General features: G+C 46.5%; 2 protein-coding genes across 3 annotated transcripts in view; one reads left to right on the top strand and one right to left on the bottom strand.

The window, feature by feature from the left end:
• The window catches only part of LOC146192606 (uncharacterized), a 377,072-nt gene that overhangs the window by 225,780 nt on the left and 125,589 nt on the right, over nt 1–25,703 (top strand). The window lies entirely within an intron of this gene.
• Nucleotides 9,550–25,703, bottom strand: part of kune (claudin) — a 42,757-nt gene continuing 26,603 nt past the window's right edge. Inside the window, exons 1-3 of one of the 2 annotated variants that reach the window (XM_084602504.1) lie at nt 20,201–20,596; nt 15,830–15,979; nt 9,550–12,515 (exon numbers count right to left, since the gene is read on the bottom strand). In XM_084602504.1, the coding sequence (XP_084458630.1) occupies nt 12,250–12,515; nt 15,830–15,979; nt 20,201–20,474 (690 nt within the window). In that variant the 5' untranslated portion in view covers nt 20,475–20,596 and the 3' untranslated portion in view covers nt 9,550–12,249. Of the gene's footprint in view, nt 12,516–15,829; nt 15,980–20,200; nt 20,597–25,703 lie in introns of those variants that run through there. The other variant, XM_084602503.1, reaches the window with a different exon arrangement.

Raw genomic sequence — 25,703 nt, 5'->3', positions numbered from 1 at the left:
TGACCCGGTTCAGTCAAAGCTCGTCCTCGAGAAACTGCATTAGTCAGTGAGCCGACGGCAATGTTTTAGGCGAGCAAGATGGTCGACCTGGGTCTTGCGGCACCGGCGATTACTCGATATAACTATAGAAATAACGTAATAGGCGTGACTGAGGTGCGCGAGAATGACAAATGGACCGGGGTTCGTGCAGAAACATTTCTGGTAGTGGTCTCGTCGGTGCAGAGAGGTCCAGAGCCAAACGTAGTCACCGGGAGCATACGTCACTGTGATGCGGCCGTCATCTTACCGTGCCTTAGTGTGACCTATGTGTGCTAAGTGGTCTCAGGCGAGTAAGTCGGCTTCCTCTGCGCGGCATAGTCTCTGAAATGGATGTATCAGGATGGATGGAAAATGACAAAATCGTGTCGAGAAAGGTGCTTGGCGAGCGGGCATACAGAAGAACGGTAAATACGCAGTGGTCTTGTGCTGGGCAGTATTGTACGCGTAAGTGGCAAAAAGGTAGCACTGTGTCCAGTTCTTATGGTCAGCGTCAACGTACGTCGCCAACATGTTCGGCAAAGTGCGATTTATGCGTTCTGTGAGGCCATTCGTCTGTGGATGGTAGGGTGCAGTGCCAATAATCACAATGACATAGTCGGAGTAACTCTTCGATCACACCATGAGTGAATTGACGACCACGGTCACTTATGGATAAATCGAGGGGCACCGTGGCTAAGAATGACGGAGTGCAGCAGAAAGGTGGAAACGTCTCCTGCTCTGTTAAAAAGACCGTATCTTGTGCAGCAGTCAACGCATACAAAAATTCAGCGGTGGCCGGTTGCTGACTTAGGAAGCGGACCAAGCAAGTCGAAGCCAATTTTCTCAAATGGGGTATGCGACGGGGTGTTTGGCTGCAGCAGTCCAACAGGGGGAGTATAGCGATGCTTGAACTGTTGGCACTGTACGTAGCTTGCGACGTATTGTCGCGCTGCCGTGTATAATCCAGGCCCGTAGAATCGTTGCAGTGTTCGGTAGTATGTACGGCAGCCCAAATGGCCGGATGCAATATCATCATGCATGGCGTCCAGCATAGTGCCGCGAAGGCTTGCAGGGATGACTAGAAGCAGACGGGCACCCTCAACTGAAGTAGTTCTTAAAAAACAAGCCCTCGTGAATGACGAACAAATTCCTAGGTGCAGATATGAGAGCTTGGTCGAATAATTGTTGAAGAGCAGGGTGTAGCTACGCTGCTCTTGCTCAATTGTCTCAATACTGGTAAACTCTACGGAGAAGGAAGATAGACAGCCATCTAGGTCGTCGTCGCTCCTCGCTGTACCCGGTAAAAGGAAATGGGACAAACTGCCCGCGTCAGCGTGGCGGCGTCCGCTTTTATGAGACAGTAAAGTTATATTACTGCTGGCGCAAGGCCCAACCAGCAAGCCTACCGGATGGGTCGCGCAGGCCAACAAGCCAACACAAAGAGCGGTGATCAGTGACGATCTTGAAAAGACGTCCATGTAGACATGGTCGAAACATCCGTACCGCAAAGAGGACCGCCAGGCACTCAAACGCCGTTACTGTGTAATTCCCTTCCGCTTTGGTCAAAGTACAGCTTGCATACGCGAAAACGTGCTGGAGGCCGTTATGAAGTTGAATAAGGACCTCAGAGACGCCGCTGACATCCATGTGGACTTTAGTAGGTGCCGCTGGGTCAAAGTGGCGCAGAAGTGGCCCAGATGTTAACAAATTTTTCAGTTGCTGGAAGGCAGACTCACATGCACACGACCAGATAAATGGAGTGTCCTTGTGAAGCAGAGAAATCAAGGGAGGGCGAGCTGAGCGAATCCTTGAGTGAACAAACGGAAGTAGGAACAGAAGCCCAGAAAGTTTCGCAACTGTTTCAAAGTACGGGGTTGTGGGAACTCACGCGGCGGCTATCTTCTGTGGGTCGGGCCGTGTGCCACCTTGCTCGACAAGAAATCCGAGAGTAAGGGTTTGGCGTTCACAAAAATGACATTTTTGGGTTTCAAAAGCAACACAGCTTTTGCAATGCAGGCGAGCACAACACTCAATCCTTTGTTTTGCTCATGAAAGGTCTTGCCGTAAATGATGACGCCATCACGGTAACTCGTGAATGCCCTTTAAGGCCCATAAACCGCTCAAATGTAGCTGAGGCATAGCATAATGGAGGTTCCGGTACAGTATTGTGACTATGGGACCCTCGTCTGTATTTTTATGTATTCTGTAAATACGTTCAAACTAATACACTTTCGTTTTCACTTCAAAAAAATAAAGGCATGGCATAAGTTTCGTACAACCTGTCCGGTGTAACAAATTCTGTCTTCGCCCGATCCGGCGCATGCATGGGGATTTGCCAATACCTTGACCGTAGGTCAACTGACAAGACGTACGACGTAGACTAAAGACAATCCAGGCGTCGCCTATATGTGTAACGGGGTAGACGCCTTTCTTCATGACATTTAATCGACGGTAGTCAACGCAACAACGCCACGAATTGTCCTTCTTGCGCACCAATATAGAAGGGGCAGCCCGCGGTCTAGATAACTCCCGAATGACGCCTCTCAGCAGCCTGTCGCGTACTTGTTCTGTGATTACTTTACGCTCTGCTGGGGACACGCGACAAAGTTTCTGTCGGATCGGTGGTGTAGTACCAGTGTTAATCTGGTGTTTCAGACGAAAAGTTAGCAGCGAAGGGGGAGTGACTGGCTGAGCGAAGTCAAACATCGACACATGCTGAGCGGAAACATGTTGCAATGGAAGATGCTCAAATCACGTAAGCGATTTGTTCATTATACCGTCGATATTGGCCGAGAAGCCATGGCTGTCTGAGCAAGGGTGCCCGTCGACAGAGAACGAATGTTCAGAGCGTAATATGCATCAACGCGAGCAAGCTTGTTCGTGCCAGATGGGAGTGACGCAGGTTAATTTGATGCGCTCACTGTCCACACGAATGCTGTTCTCTCAGCCGCTGCAACAAGGGCCCTCGGCACCAGAATGTTCTTCTTCGTGGCGTTCTAGAAGTCTGGTTCAACCAGCAAATAAGGAATGCCGACGCGATTGTGAGAAGAGCGAACTGGAACGAACATTGCAGCTCTGGCAGGTAATATCACGTCCTGGGTGATGCTGAATGCTCTGTCGAGGTGGTCGGTTGAATCGTCTGCAAAGGCAGCAAGCATCGCGCCGAAGAGAAATTTTACCACCACCCCAGCCAAGTGTCGCCCCACATTCACATAAAAGGTCAATTTCATTATGACATATTGGGTTGCATGAATAAGACGAAGTAACACGTCGAATTATGGGTTGCTTTTCACTGGAAATAATGATCTGACACGAAGTACCAACAGGGTGCAACGTTTCACCTCCCACACCGCGGAAACTAACAGGCCGATCCCACGCAAACATAACTTTCTGTTCCAGGTGGTTTTTAAAAGCAAGACTCATCACAGATATAGCGAAACCACTGTCTACGAACGCGAGAGTATGACAGACACCTTGTTTGTACCATAAGGAGTGGAAGAGGAATTGGTGAAAACGACCTTTCCGAGACCTCATCGATAGGCTGCAGCAGTTAGTTTTCCGGAAGTGGCGATATAGAGCGGCGGCTTGGCGACGGTGAACGGCGTCGTTGGATAGGCGGTGTGGAATTGCTATCGGAAGCGGGTGAGTCGTTTCGGAGTGCTCCTTGTCGCAGCGGCCGGGAATGAGGATGCATGTTAACTTCCAGAGCTGGCATTCATGGAATGCCTTCGAAGATTGACCGAAGGGACTTGTGTACGAACGTGAATGCTGGTCATGTTGCTCCTGACGCTGGAAATACCGGGAAATGTGCCCTTGATGATCTTAACTGTAATACTCCGGTACCGCACGGCGAGTTGGTGGTTCAAGAAAGTCATTGGTGGGATGGTAGTAGCGACGAGGCGCAGGAACGATTGAGTCGTTTGAAGTGTGGTATAATATCTTCCCGAGCCAAGGATTTGGGTCTTCCACCGAAATGCTTGAAAACGAGCCCTGGAGGGGGTCAGCTGCTGGATTGCTGGCAGTACTACTACGTGCGGACGATTGTAGCTCGGTCCTGCCCAGGAAGGCGGCGATTCAAAACGCGCTGTTTGGAGCGCATATTCATAGTAGACGGTCTGGGCTGTAGGATGCTGGAATTTTTCACCCAGTTGATCTTGGACAATCCGCCGGATGAAGAACGCCATGTCATCACGGTTGTAACTCTCGACACTGGCAACAATTGGGACGTTGGAAATACGGTTGAACTTGGGGGTGATACGCAGAGCCTTTAGCGCCTCAAACGTCCTGCAGTGATGGACGATGTCACACGAAGTGGCGAGGTTTTGTTTCCTATAATTAGAAAATTGTAGACATCTTCAGCAATTCCTTTCAGAAGGCGGCCAACTTTATATATACTCTTGTGTCATGGCATGGTTAACAGCTAGTGCTGCAAAGCTTTAGCACTTCTATGTACAATCATGAGCAAAAGCAGTATATAACTAAAGTTGTTCGTTTTCAAGTAAAATCCGATTTTACCCGGTTTTTGCACCCCGAACATATTCCTAAATAATCGGGTTTTTCCCGGTTTCTAGAGTTGTGCCCACGATAGTTGTTAAAAGCTGTTATGAAAGCATCAAAGTTTTACGCGAAAACCTTCACAAAATGGGGATGCACTCTGAAACCGAACGTCTCAGACAAAGAAGAAAACCAGCTGACAATATAGAAACTGAGGGCCTTACCCAATCCATTCCAGGAGCGGCTGCTGTCAGTCGTTAGATTACTACCAACCTCTTTATTTCCGTGACGGGCGATGTAGACTCGCTTCGACAGGAGTTTAACCAGTACCATAGCCTCCTTTATGCCCGTACTTGCTGGAAGCAAGCTCCACAAACGAAAGTGTTGAACTGATGGACTATTGGAATGACGCAATTCTGTGCGCGACCCCAAGTTAGCAATTGCAGCGTTGACATTGATGTTTCAAGCTAACGGCAGCTGTGACGTTGAGCGAACGCTCTCTCAGCTAAGATACCTCCAGAGACCAGACAGTTAAGTCTCGGATGGAAACTGAAATGTTGCGCGTGCAGATGATTAAATATAAGTTAATAAGGGTGTGTAAAACGTTGATGACCAGCTAATGGGAATATAATGTTCCTTGTCCATAAACTGACCGTTACATAACTGAGAGTAATAATGACGACAGAAACTCGAAATTATGAAATACTTTCTTGAAAGCAACCCAAGACATAACCCTAAAAGTTACCCACTGATTAGGAGAAATCAAAACATATTTATTTTCAATACCTCAAGTGCCCCTGTGAAGGAGATTTACATGAGGCGTTTAGTTTGTAAATATAACCCGGTAAATTAAACCCGAATTTCGGAGTGTTCCCACGATAAACCCGATTTCTCTCCTATTATCAAGTCGAAAAATAACGCCCAATTTTTACCCCCCTTCCCCCCCCCCCCCCGAATTTGAAAAAAATATATAACTCGAATACGAATGACCGTATATATATATATATATATATATATAACACGCAGCCGGCGGTGGAACTCGGGAAAACTGCATTGCAACACCATATTTAGCAACAACTAGCTGGAATCGAGACAACCATGGCGGTGTCCCATTTTATCAATATGCATCCCTGTTGCTGTCTCTAGATCGTATTTAAATGTAGTTTACAAGAGCTTCGTCACCTGCTGTGTGTTGTATACCACTTTTGCTCACGACTGCACATGCATGGTGCATGTTTCACCTGGCCGCGCTGGCCTCATTGGGCAAAGGTTTGTTCTGCCTTTTTCTTGCACGACAAGGATTCCCCGAAGCACTTTTTCTTTCATGAAATCGTCCCAAGTGGTAAGAGGATCTTCATGGTTCTCGAACCACAAGAGTGCAGTGCCCACAAGAAAGAAAACCACATTCGCCAGCTGCATGATCATGTCTTGATTCTCCTTGCTCACTTATTGGCAATCTTCGACATCTTCGTCAGACGCTCCAGAAAACGTACGCGACTCGCGTTGATGCGGCCAGTACCTTATCTGTACATGGCAGTTCCGAGGATGTTGTTGACTCGTCCAAAACGTCCCCGCAGGCTGGTCGTTTCCTCCCGAGGTGTTCATATGTGGACAACAATGGCAGTAGCCCGACGAGGCGTCGGCTCCATGTCGGCTCTTTCGCGGGGCTGATGGGTCGAGCTATAGGATCGATACCGAGTACCTCCACTAACTGTTGCGAAGTAGCGATTAGGAGAACTAATTTACAGGGTATCGGGACGTCGCGTAATGGTCCCCGAAAGGTCAGCTACTCAGTCCGCGTGCCTCTGCTTTTCTACCTCATCTTCATCCCACTGCTTCCGAGCGCAACGTATCAATATCTAATGTCAATATGTAGTAATTTTCATGATTTTCCTTAATTGCGAACAAAAATTGCTTTTGACGCGCAGGCTATAAGCGCAGGATGGCTGGAGCGATATCCATCTGATTTCCCTCACTTGCGTAAAACATATATTTTTTATCTCTTGAGACACGCGGCTTAGCTGGAACACTCGGCATGTTGTATTTACTCGAAAGTGACGACGAAACGTGTAGAAATGTGTTAAACATAGAAAGGACGTGAAAAGGTGTCTGAAAAGGAGCCGACTAATTCATGAGGGACAGCCCAATCTCACGGAGGGCTGTCCGTGAGATCGGAGCTACTTGTAGCAACTTGCCTGACAGACTTTCCCTCCCACAGCTTCCTGTGCTGGTCCAGAATCTTGGACGCAGGACGACGGCTGCGCATACTCGGCAAATGTGTGCTACGAAACACGCTTGTCTAAGCTGCTTTCCTGGAAGCAGAGCATATGGTAGAATGGTGCCTGTGAAGCTCGAAAGAATGCGCTGCACGAGGGCGGCCATTCAGCGCACTATATATATATATATATATATATAACTGCGGTGGAGGATGCCCTCATTTTAAGGATCGCATCTGTAGCAGATTGGAAGCGAGAAACTTCGGAAGTCCGGGAGGAAGCGCCACAATTTGTGCACAAAAAGAGAGTCAGCAGTGGTGAAAAATTAGCTGGGTTTAGCTTTCGTTAAACCCGGTATAGTTGCGTAAGCAAAGCAGACGTAGCTTCTCTTTCTGTTCTTTCTTCTCTAAAGGTCGAACGTGGCTACCGGCTGGGCTTACGCACCGGGCTGAAACCTGACATAGTATTGCTTACGCAATAAAAAGTTGGGCGGCAGGTAGGCAGCCTCACAGAGATCCACTGGCCTCATGAGGGGCATGCTTCTTTTCCAGCTGTGCAACCAAAACTGAAAGGCCTGCATTTGGCCACGCTAGTTTTTGAAATGGAGGGAGCGGATAGAGGTATGGAATGTATACAAGGGGATGAAGTCAGTTGCACCATGTTTCAAGGCACACATCAGCTCACACATTACGACACTATCGTAGGCATCAAATAAACTAGGAATCCAATGTAGGATGTGACAGTTGCTTCCCTCAACACGCAAGACGCTCATAGAGCACAAATAGATTTCAAGAGAAGCTATAGGAGGAGGACGTTTCTTGGTTCGCGGCGACGAACCCCTCTGTTGTGAACCTGGGGATAGATCAGGATAGATTATTTATTTCTTTTCAGGACAAAACTAGTGCCGAAACGCTTGCAATGTCCCACCAATGCTGCATGTCGCATAATTATGAGTGTTTTGATAATGTGTATTGAGAGCAGTATGCAATCAGGCCCCAGGTTTGTATTGGGAGGTCTGTAACTGACAACAGGTGGACCGATGAGTTAGAAGCCTAGGATGCATCTGGTTGGAGCCCCAGCAATGTACTTAAGTTTGTGATATATGTACAGAGCATATGTGGCTTACAGAGCAAGCAGCAAGTCAGTGACAAAGTTGTATTTTGCTTTGTAGTGCAGCGGTGCTGGTTGGTTGTAATGACGTGCGATATGTTGATGCATAGTATCAGTGTTAACATCTGAGACCTGTGCTTAAAGGTTGTAGATCTTAATGGTTGGTGACTCCAGTGCACATGTGAAGGAGTTGGAAGGTTGGCCTGATGCTAATGGCCAACAACTGTTGGTGTAGCGGAGAGTCACGGTAATTGTGAACCTGATGGAGCAAGTCAGAGAACGGTCACTTGTGTAATGCATGACCTCAGCTCATGTACTGACTAGTGCCTGTTATCAGGAAGTCTGCAGTATTGAAACTATAGTCACTGATGAAGGTAGAGACGGTAACATGAACAGCAAGTTGAAATGCATGCGCAGGCCATGCACATGTACAAGACCATGACAACCAAGTTGAATGCGATCCTGTAGCAGACCATGCTAAAGAAAACCATTTGCAATTACCATTACTGTATCTATAAAGTAATAAAATTGTAATGGCGAGCTGCAACTCCTGAAAATAAGTGAACAAGTAGAGAAAAATAACTATTGCGGTACTTTCCTTCTATCTTTATTGCCATAGCACATATTTACTCCAAGGAACTGGTCAGGATTGCTTGATATTTTGTTACGTATTAATTAGCAAGATGAGTTGCATTTCCAACTTGTGACTACCTAGCAAGATTAAAAATATGGGAGATATTCATTTGCTGCGAAAAAAGAGGTTAGGCTGCATTCAAAGTTTCAATGTTGTGCGCGGGGTGGGGTGCCTGCACTGGCTCCAGCCACCATTGACGAATATCTTGAGCTGCGCCGTGCACACCGCTGCCATTAATTAGAAACCACCACCACGTCATCGTCAGTCGAAATTGGCATTGTGCACCCATTTTTATGCGGCCAGCTACTACAGCTACAGCTACTTTGGCTTGAATTGAATTTGATCAGCTGTTCAGCCAATGGTGCTAGTGCTACCTTGGAGGAGATGGGGCTGCAGATTTCTAAACCATTTTTGCGCAGGCAGAGGCCACTTATCAATTTGGGGCACTGGTTGTACAATCGGAAAGCTCAGTAAAAAAATGAGCCTTCTAAGGCAAATTGAGAGGAATGGCAGGTGTGGCGCTCTATGTACTGAAGGAAAAGATGTATTTTAACACAAGTCCCTTGTGCACCAGCACTTAATTACACAATTAGTATTCTATGCTAGCACTTTACATAGTTTAGTGGGCTGCTGCCAACATACCCCAAACCTCCGAAAGAGCTTATAATATTTTCTAGGTGTGTCAAACGCGAGTGTTTGCTGCTTATTTTGCTCTCCTATCTGAACGCCCAGACAGCGATACCAACTTTTTTTGTCCAAAATACCCGAACTTTGAAGCTGTACCAGTAGTTTAGCAGGATATTTATAAAAACTGAACTTGAGCCAATAACAAATAGCAGGCACGTTATTTACTATGTGCAGTGCATGTGGGCTCTTTTCGTTTTGTTAAGTGGTACAGCTTTTTTCCATGCATTTATGCAGATTATGCATACTTTCCCAAAATGTAACTATATGTAACAGTCAGTTAACTGGTGCAGCAATAAGATAACTGCACGATACACTGTGCCCGCAGCCATTTCATTAAAATCCTTTCAGTGTTCATACTTACAAGGCAATAGAGCTATCAGCAAGCTGGAATATGTGAACAAATCTTTGCTGGTCATCACATCTTTATTTTGCACCAAAAGAAATAGACACAGATCACGTGCCAACACAATGACATGAGACTAGCACCACTACCGTACAGGTTCACAGACAGTGCAGCTCACTATACAACCAAGTGCGGACATGAAGGCATCTTTTCTCATTTGAGCAATGCTGAACATTCACATCATCCTTAAGTTTCACACATGCTCCAACGATGTGGTTACAACATAAAACATAACAAGCGACAGAATAACTTCCTGTATGTACAACCGGTCCCCTACATTAAAAAACAATTAAATGGTGGGAATCGTATGAAAACAGTGCTGAGAACTGGCGCACGACTTGTGTAAATATTTTTCCTACCAAGCTCTACAGGCCTTGGCACCAGCCAGGACCCACTATTAAAAGCACATTGGCACACACTCTGAACACTTGAAGAAAACGTAGAGCCTTCAACTGCACACAGGCACGAATTTGAATGGACGGATGGACTGTGGAAATTGATTGTTCTATTCCTCGAGGCAGTCAAGCTTCATCAATAATGCTGCCGAGCAAGGCTCGTCAAAACAATCTCACGAACAGTATAAGCTGCGCAGCGGGAAAATTTGCCCTATGTATAATTGGCTGAACTGCTGACACAAGCAAGCCACGCATGTTAGTAAAACAACCAGTACAAAAGTCATAACACCAGGCGACAAAATAGCTCTTTACAATGTGGTGAGAAAAACATGACGTAAAAACAATATCTGACGGCACCAAATAGAAGCCGACAGTGCAGTCTTCACCTTGAGATTCACATGAGATATGGATCTTGTAAATAATAATGGAATGTAGCAGTGTGGTAAAGGTTCACAAAAAAAAAATGTACCACAGGCAAGAGTGGAATGTTCAAAGGTGTCCAAGTGCATGGAATCATTTTCTCAATGGCCTCCATGCTTGGCCGCAGTAACACAGCAAACTAAATTCATAAAGCGAAGTCAATTAGCAATATCTCGTCGAAATGCTCCAGCTGCTGTACAGATAACCAAACCCGTATTTTTGTACACATGACCTGAATACAGAAATTCAGCCTGAGGCAAAGTTAGTCTGTTTCACTGAGATTCTAATGCATGTCGGCAGAAACCCACCAAGAGCACTGCACATCCACAATTTTGGTTAAAAGTGCAGCTGACCACAGCTGCATTTGCAAGAGTTCATTAACCTGCGTCCAGCTTCCTGTCTGAAGCTGGAGCAGCAACACAATACCAAGACTCTGAAATAGGCCCAAAATAAAAATATGAAATAAAAACAGATATAAAAACATCTGTTCGTAACTACAGGTAGAAAAAGACGTACCGATATTGATAAAAGCAGAACACAGCCATGTTCTGAAGGAGAATGCTACTGATTATTATTACGCACAGTCCTAGTGAAGAACAACAGTGAAGTGGTGACAAGCGCCCCCGTCAAGAAAGGCTCGACTGAATGCTATCCTCTGTAGCAAGTTTCTCAAAAAGAGAAACGCAGGTCTTGGATATTGATCCTAAATAAAACACATTACACAAACAATGGCGAAGTACAGTGCTGCGCGAAATGTTTTTCGTTAAAAGCATCTATAGAGCTCAAAACAGCAGCACCCAACGTTCCACTGCAGTGCAGTCTCTCTTCCAAAGACCAACAATGAATGTTGACTCCCAAAACAAGGCGACTAAGGTTGGCAGAACACAATTAGCAGGTGTCAACCTGCGCATAATGGTTACAAAAAGATGCCCTCATTGTGTTACACAAGTTATGGCAACATGCATGTCAGTTATTACAATGCTTCCTGAAAAAGGGCAAATGAAACTGCACTTGAGACACTAGGGCTTTAAACCCTGGAATGTATGAACAACATTTTGCAAGAACAAAATTTGCTGCTTGAAAGCCTAGTCACAGATGCATCTCTGGCACACGTGCAATCTTCAACAGAATTTTCCCCTTCCTTGCAATAAGATTCCCAATGAGAATGCACTCGTCATGTAGCTAATGCTGAAGTGCAGCTCATGAAAAGGATTGAAGCATGTTGCAAGGCACTGAGCACATATGCCCTAGAGATAATCCATCACACTGTAAAGAGCTCTGAATTTCAGAAAATGAATTTTTGATCCTTTTTGCAACAAAGTTCGAAGGTTGCATGACTTTCTTGATGCTTGGCTTAGTCTAGACTTTGACTTTGATCATCTCCAAAACTGCCAGGCAATACACTTGTCACCTAAGGTACCAGAAATGGTAATTAATTAGATGCGAAATTTAGTGGTCGTACATTCTCCATGATAAAAAAATTGGCCCTTCAAATATGTGTTACTACAGTTGTTTGAACTAAAGAACGTGCTTTACAAGACAGTCTGTGAGATTACACTGCATTAAGAAATGCACTTGCTCTGTTCACTGCAAGAAATGACAGTGTCTATTCAGCCCTTTTCGTAGCAGGGTTGGCCATTGCATGCAGCACCCAATGTGCAGAGTTGCATAAGCTAGTAAACCATGCCTGCACAGATTCAACGCACACAACTTTGTACGGTGGTGAAGAATCCAAGTATCGGTACTGCCTGGACGAGTTCAGCCCAAGGGTTGTCAGCTGATACTGCATTGACAACACAATGCTAATTGGCTCGATCTGTACCAAAAGATCTTACACCACACGTCATTTAAGGCAATGCCGGCTCCAACACTTCAGGCTCGGGTCTGGGGTGGTGGCACGCCCATGGTGTGCGTCGGGTTCATGCTGTATGCCTGCTGCTGGTGCTCCTGTTCATCCAGCTTGCGCGCCATTCGCCGGCTGTCCACGGCAAACAGTACGGCTGCCACGTAGGTGCAGAATGCTCCGATCACGCCCAGTGCAAAGGACCATGACAGGAAGTTGTGGTCCGGGTCCGGCATCCAGTCCCGCCCGTCACCCCGTGCACCAAACACTATCACCGCTATCGTGTTGCACACCGCTGCAGCAAAATAAGGGCGCACAGGTTAGCAGGCTGAAACACCAACACTTTCGCGGGAGGAGGTAGATGAGGAGGAAAGGCAGGGAGGTTAACCAGTAAAAGCAACCGGTTTGCTACCCTGCACTGGGGGAAGGGGATGAGTGGATATAAAAGTTGTGAGAGAGAGATAGTTGAAGTTAATGTAGTCACATAACAGACACGCCACATCATATCACGTTACAGTCATGTCATAGCAAACTCATTGTCTTCCGATTAGGCCTGTTATTCTCATAAAGCGGAGCAGTGCCTGGGAGGCCTTCGCCACAGACGATCGCCGTGGCCAGGGACCTAAAATCTTAGTTTTACTCAATGGGCGTCCATCTACATCCTCAGGGTAACTATATTCACAGTGGACAACCATGCCGCTTGAAGCCAAGGCAGCACACAACAAAATGAAGCTTCATCACCCTTTCTCTTGCTGTCATCTGCCCTGACTTTAGTGTGCTAATAGGCTTCCTGTGCCTTCAAGGAGTGCAGCTGTCCACCATGAACCAAAACCAACTAAAAACCATACCACTGTGCTGTGGGTCACGAAGTTATGTTTCAATCGTTCCATCCTCACTTAAGAGGTGCCAGCGTCCTGCACACGAGTGCAGTGTATTTGCCTTGCTTTTCAGAGGACGGTATTGTTCAACTCTTAGTTCAATGTGGTAGAAATTTCGCCATTGTTGCATAGATTCTTGCTCGGCTGCTTTGTTCACCCGGACATGCACCCCTGAATCAAATATGCATATCTTAAATGGCAAAGCATCCAAAGCTTGTGCATTGATATTTATTTGTTTGTTTTCTGACATTAAAAAGCGGCGGAACATGTTTGCCAAAATGGTTTCCTCACCACAGGCAACACAGGAAACATGAAGGTGCGAAACTCCATCACATTAGGCACACACAATCGGCATAAAATGAAGCTTACTCTATTTACTCGCACAGAATCCTCACCACCAAACTTTAAAAATATGCATTTAAAGTTGGGATGCAGGTGATCTGAAAATTAGAAGGGGGGGATAGGCTGGTTTCAGTGCAATGAGCGACTCCCATACGGAGTCTGCTATCTTTATCAATGTGTGCCAAGCCGATGAGGGGCCAACAAATGTCATAGCCAAATCCACATCCATCCATAATCTGGTCTTTCTTTGTTGAGATGATGAGGGGCCTTTGGCAGCCATTGTGCCTCCAGAGTCAGGTGTGGTGCCTTGCTTAAGCATAATGACTGTGTATGAGTGGAAATCGTTCATGGTGAAAGAGAAGCTACAGATCATATCCATTGCTAAAGAGGTTGGCAACAGATCTGAATGAGTCCTGCATTCGCGACTTTCGAAAGAAGTCTCTTGAGACGACAGAGACAAGTGATCATTTTGTTGCCTGAAGGCCGGCATGCATGATGATTTGCAGCCAGTTTCTATAGAGATGGCACAGTTCAGTTCATCCAGCTGGTTAGAAATTGGACATATCAGACAAAAGGTTCTAAGTGAGCCGTGAATGGCTTACACGGTTTATGGCCCGGCAAGAGTTTTGACATATGGAAGCAAACAATGTGCCCATGGCTTCCAGCAGGCGTACAAGGAAGAACTACTCAACTTTCAGCGTTATGTGATCAGCCTCAGAAAGGAGAACAGCTATCTGTTTTTGTAAACAAGAAATGCAGCTCAGGCTCTGGTACATTATGAGGTTCTGCTGGGAGCTACACTCGAGAAAAAGGGCTTGAAATCTGTTAGTGTTCTAACTGGCAGAAATACCAAGCTGTGCTGCACTGTGACAATGTGTGCTTTGACCGATGGCACCAAGCTGGGTCGTTGCATGATATTTAAGCGTAAGACGCTGCCAAATACACCACAGCCTTTAGGGATTGCTGTGCGAGCAGATGAGAATTCCTGGATGAATAGTGACCTCGTCACCGATTGGATTCGAGTGATCTGGAAGAGAAGACCACATGCCATGTTGGCATGTCAGTTGATGCTGGTTTCAGACTTTGAGGCTATGGCACAGACACGGTAAGAGCTCGCCTTGTACAGGAAAGTAGATACCTTGTCATTATACCTGGTGGCATGACACCCATGCTCCGGCCCCTGGACGTCTCCCTCAACAAGCCGTTCAAGGTGTACGTGAAGCACTTGCACGCCCAGTACATGGCCGCTGGCCTTCACACTCATGTTAATAGATGCGTACAAAGACCTGTCATTGCTTGCTGTGCCAACGGTTCATAGACCCATGCAGTGCGATACCAGCCGACATGGTATGCAAGAGCTTCAAAAAATGCTCATTCGGCAGCAGCTTGGATGGGTCAGAAGATGCCTTCATCTTTGACAGTGATGACAACGCTGCTTTAGGTGACGCCGGTGAGAGCAATGACTGAATGTGGCAATCGTTTTCTTTAATAAATTTAATGATCATAGTTGTGCAATTCTGGCTGCCCTGTCACATTTCTTTCAGGAAACTGTGCCAGGTTATGCATACCCACAAGCAATTTAACTTTGAGGTCGAGTAAGGGCTTTCCAGACTTTCATGCAACAAACTTGACTGCTGCCGAGATATTACATGTTTCCAACCAAGGAACTGAGGCACCACTGTTGCCAATAATAATCTTTAAGGATTGAAAATAAAGTCTGTTTATAAGTTTAACACAACACAACAGAAATTTAATGCTATGTTTTGTTAAATCAATTCTAAATGTTTCTAAAACAAATTTTGTTTTGAAGAAGCTGCAGTTACCAGAACATGCAACATGCACCATGCACTTCCGAGTGAGCTGGAGAATGCTGGGAAAAAGTGCCATACACTCAGATGGCGTGATACAATGAATTATATAAGTAAGATGCGCTTTTAGGATGATGCTTCTCACTGCCACACATCCTAATGCCTGAAAGTCGTGCCAGTTTTATCACTTATATTCTAGCCTGGTTTTATGGCTCGTTAATGATTTTATACTTCTACATTGGCTGCATGGGGGCAAATAAATTGGACAGCACACTATCTGGGGTAGGTCTGGCGGGCAGCGCTTCTGGATAGCAAACACCTTTTTCGAGCATTTTTTAACTTGACTGCATCGCTGTTTCCTTGCTCTATGGCTTTGGAGGCCTTTATCGAGAGGAGGCCATGTGCACATCGGTGAGTTGGCGGTTGTCGACACTTCGTGAATGTGGGTGGGTGGGTGGTGGATGGTGCTTGTGGTGTGGGGAGGCGGGCCCAGAACAGTGATCGGTGGGTCCACTCTGTTCTCTGCTTACACAGTAAAGAAAAAAAAAAAAGCACTGCGAGCTTCAACCACAGTTGCTTACCAGAGGCTACGAGCAGGGCGATGACGACCTTGAGCAGCTGGTGTGTCCTTGCCGAGGGCAGGCAGATGTGCATGGCCAACAGCAAGACGCAGGCCAGCAGCAGCAGGGTGAAGCCAATGGTGAAGAACACTTGCACCGCCACAAAGAAGGCTGCAAGGGAAAGAATCGCCTAATTACACGCACTTCCCATCCAACGCGTCTCGTAGCTACCCCACTCTGCACCTCCTGCTGACGCCCAACATTAGGACCAATGACAGCATGCATGAAAGTGGTGACCTTTCAAGGTCCACAATATTTCTAGTTGTCCATTACCATAGCTTCTTTATGTACTGCCTTTTGGTCCTTGGCCCCTTGTCTGGGGAGCCCACCTTCAGATGCATATCTGTTGTTTTGAGCATGCATGCAGGGTGCAGCGATTCATTTGCTGTCACCTATCGATACTAACATAAGCAATGTCGAAACAGGCCTACCTTTCATTATTTACGAAGCGTGGTCGGGAAATCAACGTCTTAAGGCACTAAAAGCAAATGCTGCAGCACAGGTGCTCAAAAGTGGCACAAAGTTTATGCAGGCGCAAAAACTTATGCCTTGCTCCAGTAAGCGGTGCTAACTGTGATATGAACGCATGTCTGTTCATTGTCTGGTAGCAAGATCTTCACAGATGATGCGATAAACGCAGCGACAATGCTACGGTGCCAAACTGATAAAGTTTACTGGCACAACACCTCATTTAAGGCTTTCCACAGATTGAAAAACATGACGGGATCAACAGGATGTAACAGAAATACGTGACAATGAATACATTGTGGCTTGCAAAGAAATGGGAAGCTTGCTGTAACTAATGGAGTGCATGAACAAGTGCTTTCAAATTTGGTGAAGAAATCATCAAAGCCAAAAAAAAAGAAAAAACTCTACAGTAAAGGACAAAAGTTCTTCATGGCTGCTGCGTGCTTGTTCTGTTTACATTTCAACAGCTAGGCTCTCAGCTGAAAAGGAAAACAAGAGGCTTCCCCAAAGCTTATTACTTGAGGATTCAGCAATAAATTGCCTTTACAAGCCTCACATGAATGTAGTCACTGCATCTCTGCTAACTACAATGACACAATGTTTACGTGCAACATGATTAAGTGCACTCAGAAATAGGAATGCTAAAAGAGCAACACAGCTTTAGCTCTGGACCAAGACAAGCCCCTCAATGAGCTGCTATAGCCAAAGCCTCCTCCCGCATAGTAAAATGGCTGTAACCTTGGCTGCTGCCACTCATGCCTGCTGTAATACAAGGTGATATGCAAAAGCTTTTCCAAATTCACCGTGCAGCTGAGTATACAGCTGTACTTGTAGGCTACAGTCGTTTCTGTTATTGCTGTCCTTTGCTATTGTGACGGAAACATTGCATTTAACCAAAACTATGCTGCAAAGAACAACCAAGGTCAAAACTAGAGACAGATTTCTAGACAGACCCACCATGAAGGGTGTAATGATAGACGGAAATATGACCAATTTTGCAAGAAGACTACACAAATGGTCAATCGTCAAGCGGGAACATGTGGCATCACTGACTAAGGAATGCAAGTTATTGTGAGACCAACATGTCCAACGACAGTCGGCTGATTCATGTCACTGTAGTCGTATACTGTCACATATTGGTGAGTGTTGTAGGCAACCGACAAGGTGAATAATGTAGCACTGGAATGAGCTAACTGGGCTGTCTTAAGCACATGAAGGATTGAACAAATCATTGGCAATAGCAGCGAGTTTGCTCGGTAGTTGTCAAGGAACAAAATGCCTGCCGCTCTCGGTCGCACTCAATTTAAAGCTGACAAGGAAACTGGGATAGAAACTAGAGTAATCAGGAACAATGTGGAAATACTGAGTGTGGCTGAGATCATTCAAGATAAACTTGGTTGAGTCTTGTGTCATAAAATGATATAGATACACACCATTACTTTCCTCTCAAAGAAGCATCAATCCAATGTTGTAAAACACAAAAAAAGGTAGCAAAATAAACTTTGTGAATGGAAGCAAGCATTCTTCCAAGCACATAATATGGCTTTACAACTGGGTGTGCACAGTGTCACTGGGAAGCTGTCATTCCATCAGAAACATCATCACCAAGTTCACCTATGCGGCGAAGGACTTTGTAAGAATGTATTGAAATAGTGATGCAAAACTTTTTCACTCAACCTGCGGTGGCAAATGGACGTCAAAACATGGATTATCTCTCCTTCACATTCTTACAAGTTGAAGCATCAAGCTTCCTTTTTCAGCTGAAGTTAGGCGGCAATAACAAAGTTGTCATCAGCGACATTTGTCAGCCGTTGAATTTCTGCCTGGAACAAGGCGAAAAGGTATAATTTGAGTGGTCTCCTGTACTGGTGGTGTTGCGGGCAAAGATGATGTAAGGGAGGATGGCATCCCAGGAGTTTTGGTCAACATCCTCATACATGGTGAGCATGTCAGTAATCGTTATGTTCAAACGTTATATTATCCTGCTAGTTTGTGGGTGGTACATGGTAGTCTGCTGGTGGTTTACTTCATTGTACTGCAGAGTAAGCTCAGCCATAATTACTGTTCCACTGTCTGTGATGAGAATTTTGGGGTATTATGGTAAAGAAAAATGTTATTAAAATGTCTTGAAGAAGAATTTAGCAACCTCAGCTATGCTATCCTGAGGCAAGGCTTTCATTGCGGAATGAATGTCAGCGGCAGAGTCTCCTAAAAATTAAATTTTTATTTGCGGTTGGCCGTAGTCAGTCTCAGCATCAAATAGTTCACCCAGAAAAAAGAATTGTATATTGGATCTAGCCTTCCTCTTGCCCTAAGTAACCTAGGTCTGGCTTGTTATAACAGGAATCTTCGAACCCAGCTTGAAGACAGGCACAGCATGTTGATGACATTTTAATTTTCTACCACAATAGTTGCGGCGAGCAAACTGGTGCTCATATTTTTTGCTTTGGTACAATAAGCTTCTTAGATGTCAAACTTGTGATCTCAGATGAGCGTGTTGGTTTGGGTTACTGCCCACGCTTCCAGAAGAATGTTCTGACCATTTAAGTCAGCTCATTTGAAGTTGAAGCACAGACTAGCCGAAATGTGCATGAAAGGCACATTGTACAGGTCTTGTGCACATAAAACCCAAACACTATCATGGTGGCATATGCGTTAGCCAACCATTGCTGGCTCTATTTGAGCAAAAGCCCACATTCCTTCAGTGAACACATGTGTTACTTCTCATTGAATGATTGACCATTTGTGCATTGGCTCGCTATGCTTCCCTCATATTGCCACCTTCCCTGTCACAATAAATGGTTTGGTTGCTAGCCCATGCTGTTATATCCATTTTCAATCGATTTTCCAGTGTTTGCAAAGCATAGAATATCCTCTGCGCACCAGCACTACATACAGTAGAATTTAAACTGAGCCATGATTGCCATTTCAAACAATTTCTAATCATGAAGCAATAGCAGCTAAACCACGGCTACCCTTTAAAATCTGCAGAAGCACTGGAATAACCATCAAACAATGAAAACATGTATGGAGTGTGCACCACATCAACGCTGCAATATCCTTAGATACAAGAGAATGCAACAACAGCATAAATTAAGTGTGATATTGGCAAGACTGAATGCTTTTACTTAAAACGTTAAAGCCTTGTTAGGGCATTGTCAACTGCAAATGAAACACAGTGAATGTTGTCCATGAAGAAGCATCACTTTTCGAAAGCAGGCAATATGCGCTAAACCATCTTTCGTGTCCATTAAACCATGAGATATGACAGCTATTAGGGCGTGTAGGAAATTATACTAGTATATTTTACCCACTTAGTGCTGAGTGGCTCATTGGATTTGTCAGTCTACCCAAAAACTCAGTATCGGAAGCTGTCAAATTAGGATTCAGAAAAATTAAAAGGCTAAAAATTAGTGAAGTAGTCTCACAGTCAGTGTCCTCACTGGCGGATACAATCGAGTCACACGTAATCGGAGAGGTTGCACAACAGGCCAATCAATGCATAACCCATATGCATTCTGAGAGGCGCTTTGACACACCGACGCCAACAGAAAGATTCAGTCATGAATGCACATTAACCTCGCATGTGGGTGTAAAAAAAAATAATAATGATTGTACATGCGCTGCATTACTGTTCATCGCGGCAGACATCCCGGCACGGTGCCACTATGGATTTGCAACCAGACAAATTCGTTTGCGCGGCTAAATAGCGCGGCTAAGAAGAGTGAGAGGTAAACACAAAGGAGCGAGTTTCCAACATGACAAGGGACACGTGACCATGAAAGAGAAGAGGCGGGGCACTAGACACGCGTCACAGAGCTGCACGGAGGAACGCGCAACACACACGGCTTCGCACACACTCACGGATTTCGATGAAGTCGCGCAGCGTGTTGTACTCGTACGCGAATATCCACCGGCAGCCGACATAGTACTTCTCCTTGTTCAGATCCCTTGGGTCGGCGAAGCTGCGGAAGCACGTCTCCCAAAGGCCGAGCCGCAGGAGCTGCGCGCTGTACACGCGCGGGTCCGAGGCGAGCCAGTAGGGCGTCGTGAACGCGATGAATACGAGTACAAGGCTCATGGCCGCGAACAGGTAGGCTGCCTTGCGGCCAAGCGACATTTGCGACCAGCCCGACATGGCGAACAGCGTCGCACACGACAAACTTTTTTTCAAATCAGCCGCAACCGCGCCGAGAGCCACCGTACGCGCGTCAACATGGCGCCGGCGCTTTCCCAAACGGGCGTCGCCGCTGACAACGCGCCGCTGATCGCTTGGTTGCGCCAGGCAGGCATTCCAGACTCCGCAGCGATCGGCGAGAGAGAAGGCCCCTCACCACCGCGCTCCATGCTCCTCGCCGCGAAGGAGCGAAAACATGTAAAACCGAGCGGCCGTTTCCGCTATTCCGCCGCCTGTTTCGAATGCGGGAACCTCGCAGTCGAGACGTGAATCACTACTGGCACGCACAGTCATAGCCACTTCATGCGACAAGTCAGAGTTGACGTTTCCGAAGGCATCGCGTGAAGCATGTACGCAAAGCGAACGGAGCGGGACTGAAAAACTCTTCGTTTATTTTCATTTGCATGTCCCAAACGGATAACAATTCCAGGCTCCTTAGTAGGCAGTGCAAATGTACGGGAATGTCCGCATCTTCGAGCGGGGTCACGCAGCGATTGATATAAGTGCGTGATCAATCGATGTGTCACGCGTACAAGTCAGCTGCGATGGAACGTGCTAGGCACTGGGCAGGTTAGCAGCGCGTGAAACGGATGGCAATGGACATCGTGCAGGGGTAACCGTGTAGAACGGCGGCGCAAATAATTGCCGCTGATGAGATGTCTTTGACCCTCAAGCACGCTATAGTAGTGAATTCACACACCTTTCACGCGGGTACAACAGCGCTCTCAGCTACGCCAAAGACGTGGCCTGAATGGGAGCCCGCGAAGGCCATGCGCGATGGGCCGCTGATCTCAAGCGCGGGGGTGCGTCACCACGACCTTGGCCGCTCAGCGGCGCTACTGCTGGTCACGCAGCGCCAGCCAGGGCGCTGGCGTCAAGGGCAAGGCGCCCAGCTGGTCAAACTGCACTGTTGAAATGTACCGTCTGCCCAAAATAGAAGAACGGTCATGGGGTCTGCGAGGCGGCTAAGAGCTAGCTCAAGGTTTATACCACCTGGCTAGTGAGGAGTCCTCGGGCAAGGGAGCGGTGAACGCTTGGGGGAAATTTCAACATTACAGACTTATATTTGACAATACGTCTTTCCTCCTCCTCCTCCTCGCGTTGCATTGCTAAAGTTTAGGGCGAGCATTTAGTTGCCTTCACCACGCGTGGCACGTTCTTAAGCGCCCCACAAAAGCATGGTTACAAACGCTTCCCATTGCACCTGACAAAACCGCACCGCAACTTGTTCAGCTTCAAAGCAACCCGTGGTTGCTCCTTAACGACGACACAACCAGCAAAACTTTGACGTGGCTAGCGTTAGACGATGCGTAGCTGTCACACGGCAGGTGGATAGTGCGTGGCTGCGATATTTTACAGCTTCGTTGCTCCTAATGCAGAGGGCGAGGTCTCTCCTATTTGCCATTCAAAGCGACTTGAAGGAAGAGGACAAAGGAAACGTTGCAGCTAAGCTTTCCTCGTTCGTGGCGGCCACGACATGGCTGGAAAACGCCGAGTAACCTGCATGGCTGGGCTCGAGCTCACAAGTATCATATGAGCTGAGCTTACATGAACTCTGTAAAAGCCGAGTCGGGTCCTATTTTGGAGGGAAGGCGTAAATTATCTAGGAAGAGAATAGAGAGCTACTCACGCGTTTCCATCCTAAAATTCACTCTTTCTCTCGAATAATCAACTCGACCCGAATTTTGTCGAGTTCATAAACAAGACTACAAACGAGTCTTTTTTTTTTTTTTTTTCTATCTTAAACTAATGCATTTTTTTTTAACCGACGGATGTTTGCCCGCGTTTTTGTTTGTTTGTTTGCTTGCTTGCTAATACCGGAAAGTACTCGGCCTTCCGAACCGCTTCACTAGTTATTTTACGGCTCAAATACCTTGATTTGGCCGTGGTTTAAATGCAAGCACTATACTACTACCTGCACAAGCCCATGTCCACGCAACTCCGCAAGACCAACATGATGCTGCCTTCTTCGCACTTCTATTCAGCTGCAGCAATCTCGCAAAGTGCAGCAACACTCAGACAATGAGCAACAACTACTCATCGACTGCTTCCAAGGCTCCTAGCGCCTCAGTGATAATAGATTTTCTGCTTACAAAGCGATGCTCTCGTTAAGAACACACGACACTGAGGAGGCCCACCCGCCATCCAACCTTGGAGGAGGAGGAATTCAAGCGTACATGCGCCCGGCGTCATCCAGAGCAACTGGCCTCGTCAGTCAGCAGTCTTTAGTTTGCTTTTTGAAGAAAGTAAAAGTCGCAGTATCTGTATCACTTCTCGGTGTATACCTACAATTAACGGCATAAAATTAGAGGTACATGTATCATGCTGTCGGTTCGAATCCCTGTCGAAAACTAGCCTCCAACCTGACTAGGAGATGGATGCTTGAATGGGAAACGGAATGGCACGACAGACCCCGAGCGTTGCGCAAAATACTGCTCCTTCTCAGTTTTGGTACGAAATCACACGCGTATTTTCGCATCACTTCCTGCTCACGTCACTCCTGAGGGAAGCGCGGCTTTCGCCCTAAAAAGGAGAATCCGTGCTACATCCTTGCCAATCAAGGCCTACGCCAGACCACGGCTCGCACGCCGACAGTGACGCTCGGGCGAGCGCATCTCCGGCGCCGAACAATGCCCGCGGCCAGAGGAGGAAACTGCGTCTTCGAGGGGCCTGAAAGGGGACGACAGTGCCACTCCGCTCAGCTCGCAACTAAACTCGCAACCACGGGGAAGGAAACATGAACAGTACCCGCCACACGGCACGCCCGCCATCGCGCAAGGGTCGGGCGCCACAACGAGGCGCGAATAGCGCGCCAGCTAGACCGAGGGCGAAGGGGCTCTCGCATAACCAGGGACAACCAACGAACGAGTGCACGAAGAGCGGCTAACCGCGACCAAACAAGGACTACGGCGTAGAGGGAGAGGCGCAGCCTACCCGGCTAGTTTATTGAAGCAAGCAGGCCCCAATGTCACAGCACGTAAGGGCGCATCGTACGACCAAAACTAATAAACATGGAGTCGCATCCGGCAGCAGCAAGGAAACCGGTGCGACCACGGTGCACACCGGAGGACACGAGGGCGCACCGCCAAAGTGCAGACACACATACGGATGCAAAACCACCGACAACTATAGCCTGAAAATAAAATATTATCAAAACCGCTGGAACACAATGGTCGAAGGATGAGATCTAGGGGGAACGCCGCGGCGCAACATGTAGACTCCCAAATGGGATCCGGAACGAGGCCTCTCGCCAGTGTAGGTGCCCCCCCCCCCCCCCCCCTTCCCCCACGCAGCCCTGGTTCATTTTTACGTCTTGATGATGCTCGGTTATGCCGGATTTTAAGAGCCTAGAAATTTATGTGTTTAGCTTAAATTGGTCCTTTTTGGCACAGCTTTACCTTCTAGGCTTGAGCTTCTTTTCCCCGTGCGAATCTAAGAGCGAGCGGACCGCCCTCTCGGAACGAAGCAGGCACGCAATGCTGCTGTTCTGTCGCGACAAACCACACAGCACCCTCCCCCTATCTCTGTACCCCCTCCCACGCCCTAACCCCACGTGTCCAATTCTCTACATGAACAAGTCCTGGTGGCGACGCAGAAGCGTCCAAATGTGACTAAAACTACGTAGCGTAGGTAGTCCTCATAAAATGAAAGCGACGTACGTCCCTTCCATTTGACTGCTGACGACACCTCATGGCAGAACTACAGCGACAGCTGCATTAAGCGCACGACAAATGACCGTTTAGGCCGCTTTGAGAGCAACGCCTCACGCGTGTTCCACAAAACCGCGCCCGTTAAAAGGCACCCGTATGTCGCACTACTCGAGGACGTTGCTAAAAATTAAAGGTGGCACCAGCACATGCTGCTCGGCCGAAACGATCGAATGTAGTTAGGGTGTGTGCTCCAGACCTCCGGCACTATGCACCCCAAAAAGGTGGCGAATGAGGGACCAGACCGAGCGCGGTGTCCAAATACAGGCGATTTCCAATGGGCGATACGCAGCGTTCTCAGAATCCACGAATGAAAAAGTTGGAGCGTACAGTTGTGGTCCGGTCAGAATTCGGAGCTCGAAAGCTGAATTAAAATTGCTCGTTTAAACAATTCCGTTGTTTAAGAGAACTTGTTCCTGGGAGAGTTGCTTACATTCCATTTTTAATATTAAAGGCGCGAATAACAAGGGACAAATACAGTGAAGACGGCGGGACGAAGCGCCACTTCCAACTAGTTTATTCAACGCACGAAACATATATAAATTCTGACGTGAGCATTCTTGGTAAAAGTAGAGATAAGACAGCTAGGGAACTCATCGAAGTATTTTATATTAAGAGCCAGCTCGTGCGTAAATGACACTTCAATTGCTCTATACACGGCAGAAGAGGAATTTCTTGAGCCTGGGTTATCACGTTAAATTTGATCTTAGGTGACGTGTCTGTGCATGTGACGATAAAGCCTATATATGCATGTTTCGTACGCTCAATAAAAAGTGCCGCTTCGTCCCGCCGTCTTCACTGTGTCACTTGTTATTCGCGTCTTTTAATACTAGACATTACGTTGTGCAGAGTTGAGACGTTTTCTCTGAAATGACGATTACAATTCGCCATCAAATAAATAAATAAATAAATAAATAAATAAATAAATAAATAAATAAATAAATAAATAAATAAATAAATAAATAAATAAATAAATAAATAAATAAATAAATAAATAAATAAATAAATAAATAAATAAAGGGGCTTCTGGTAAGGGAGCTGCTACAAGAGCCCCACCGCGACAGTTTGTTTGATCGGCTGCGCACTATGCGGGTGATCACGCAACCGCACACATTTGCGATAAGTACCCTTGTTATTGACGCATTCATTTAGTTATAAAAGGGTGTTTAGTCATTAGCGTCATCAAATAATTAATTAATCAAATAATATTCATTAAGTCATCAAATAATTATACTGCATCCCACCCTTAAGGCTGCAAATGAATGCCATGTGGATGTCAGAGAATGTTTGTAGTCTAGAAAAATCCGTCCTCATGCGAGGTACTACCGCCTATCCGAGGGTGTCAGTACAAACTGAGCTAACCCGGAAAGCTAGAGAGCGAATTTACCAAGAACTGGAAGTGCGAACAATGTTGTTACAAAGTTTAGGCGAAACCAGCAAGATTGATTAAGAAACAAAACAAACGGTCTGGAGACGCGCCAGT

This window comes from Amblyomma maculatum, chromosome 4 (assembly GCF_055883805.1).
Source record: "Amblyomma maculatum isolate TAMU_Amacu chromosome 4, ASM5588380v1, whole genome shotgun sequence".
In the NCBI taxonomy this organism is placed as follows: Eukaryota; Metazoa; Arthropoda; class Arachnida; order Ixodida; family Ixodidae; genus Amblyomma; species Amblyomma maculatum.
The sequence above is the reverse complement of the archived record's forward strand: the minus strand, read 5'-3'. Positions and strand labels throughout refer to the sequence as shown.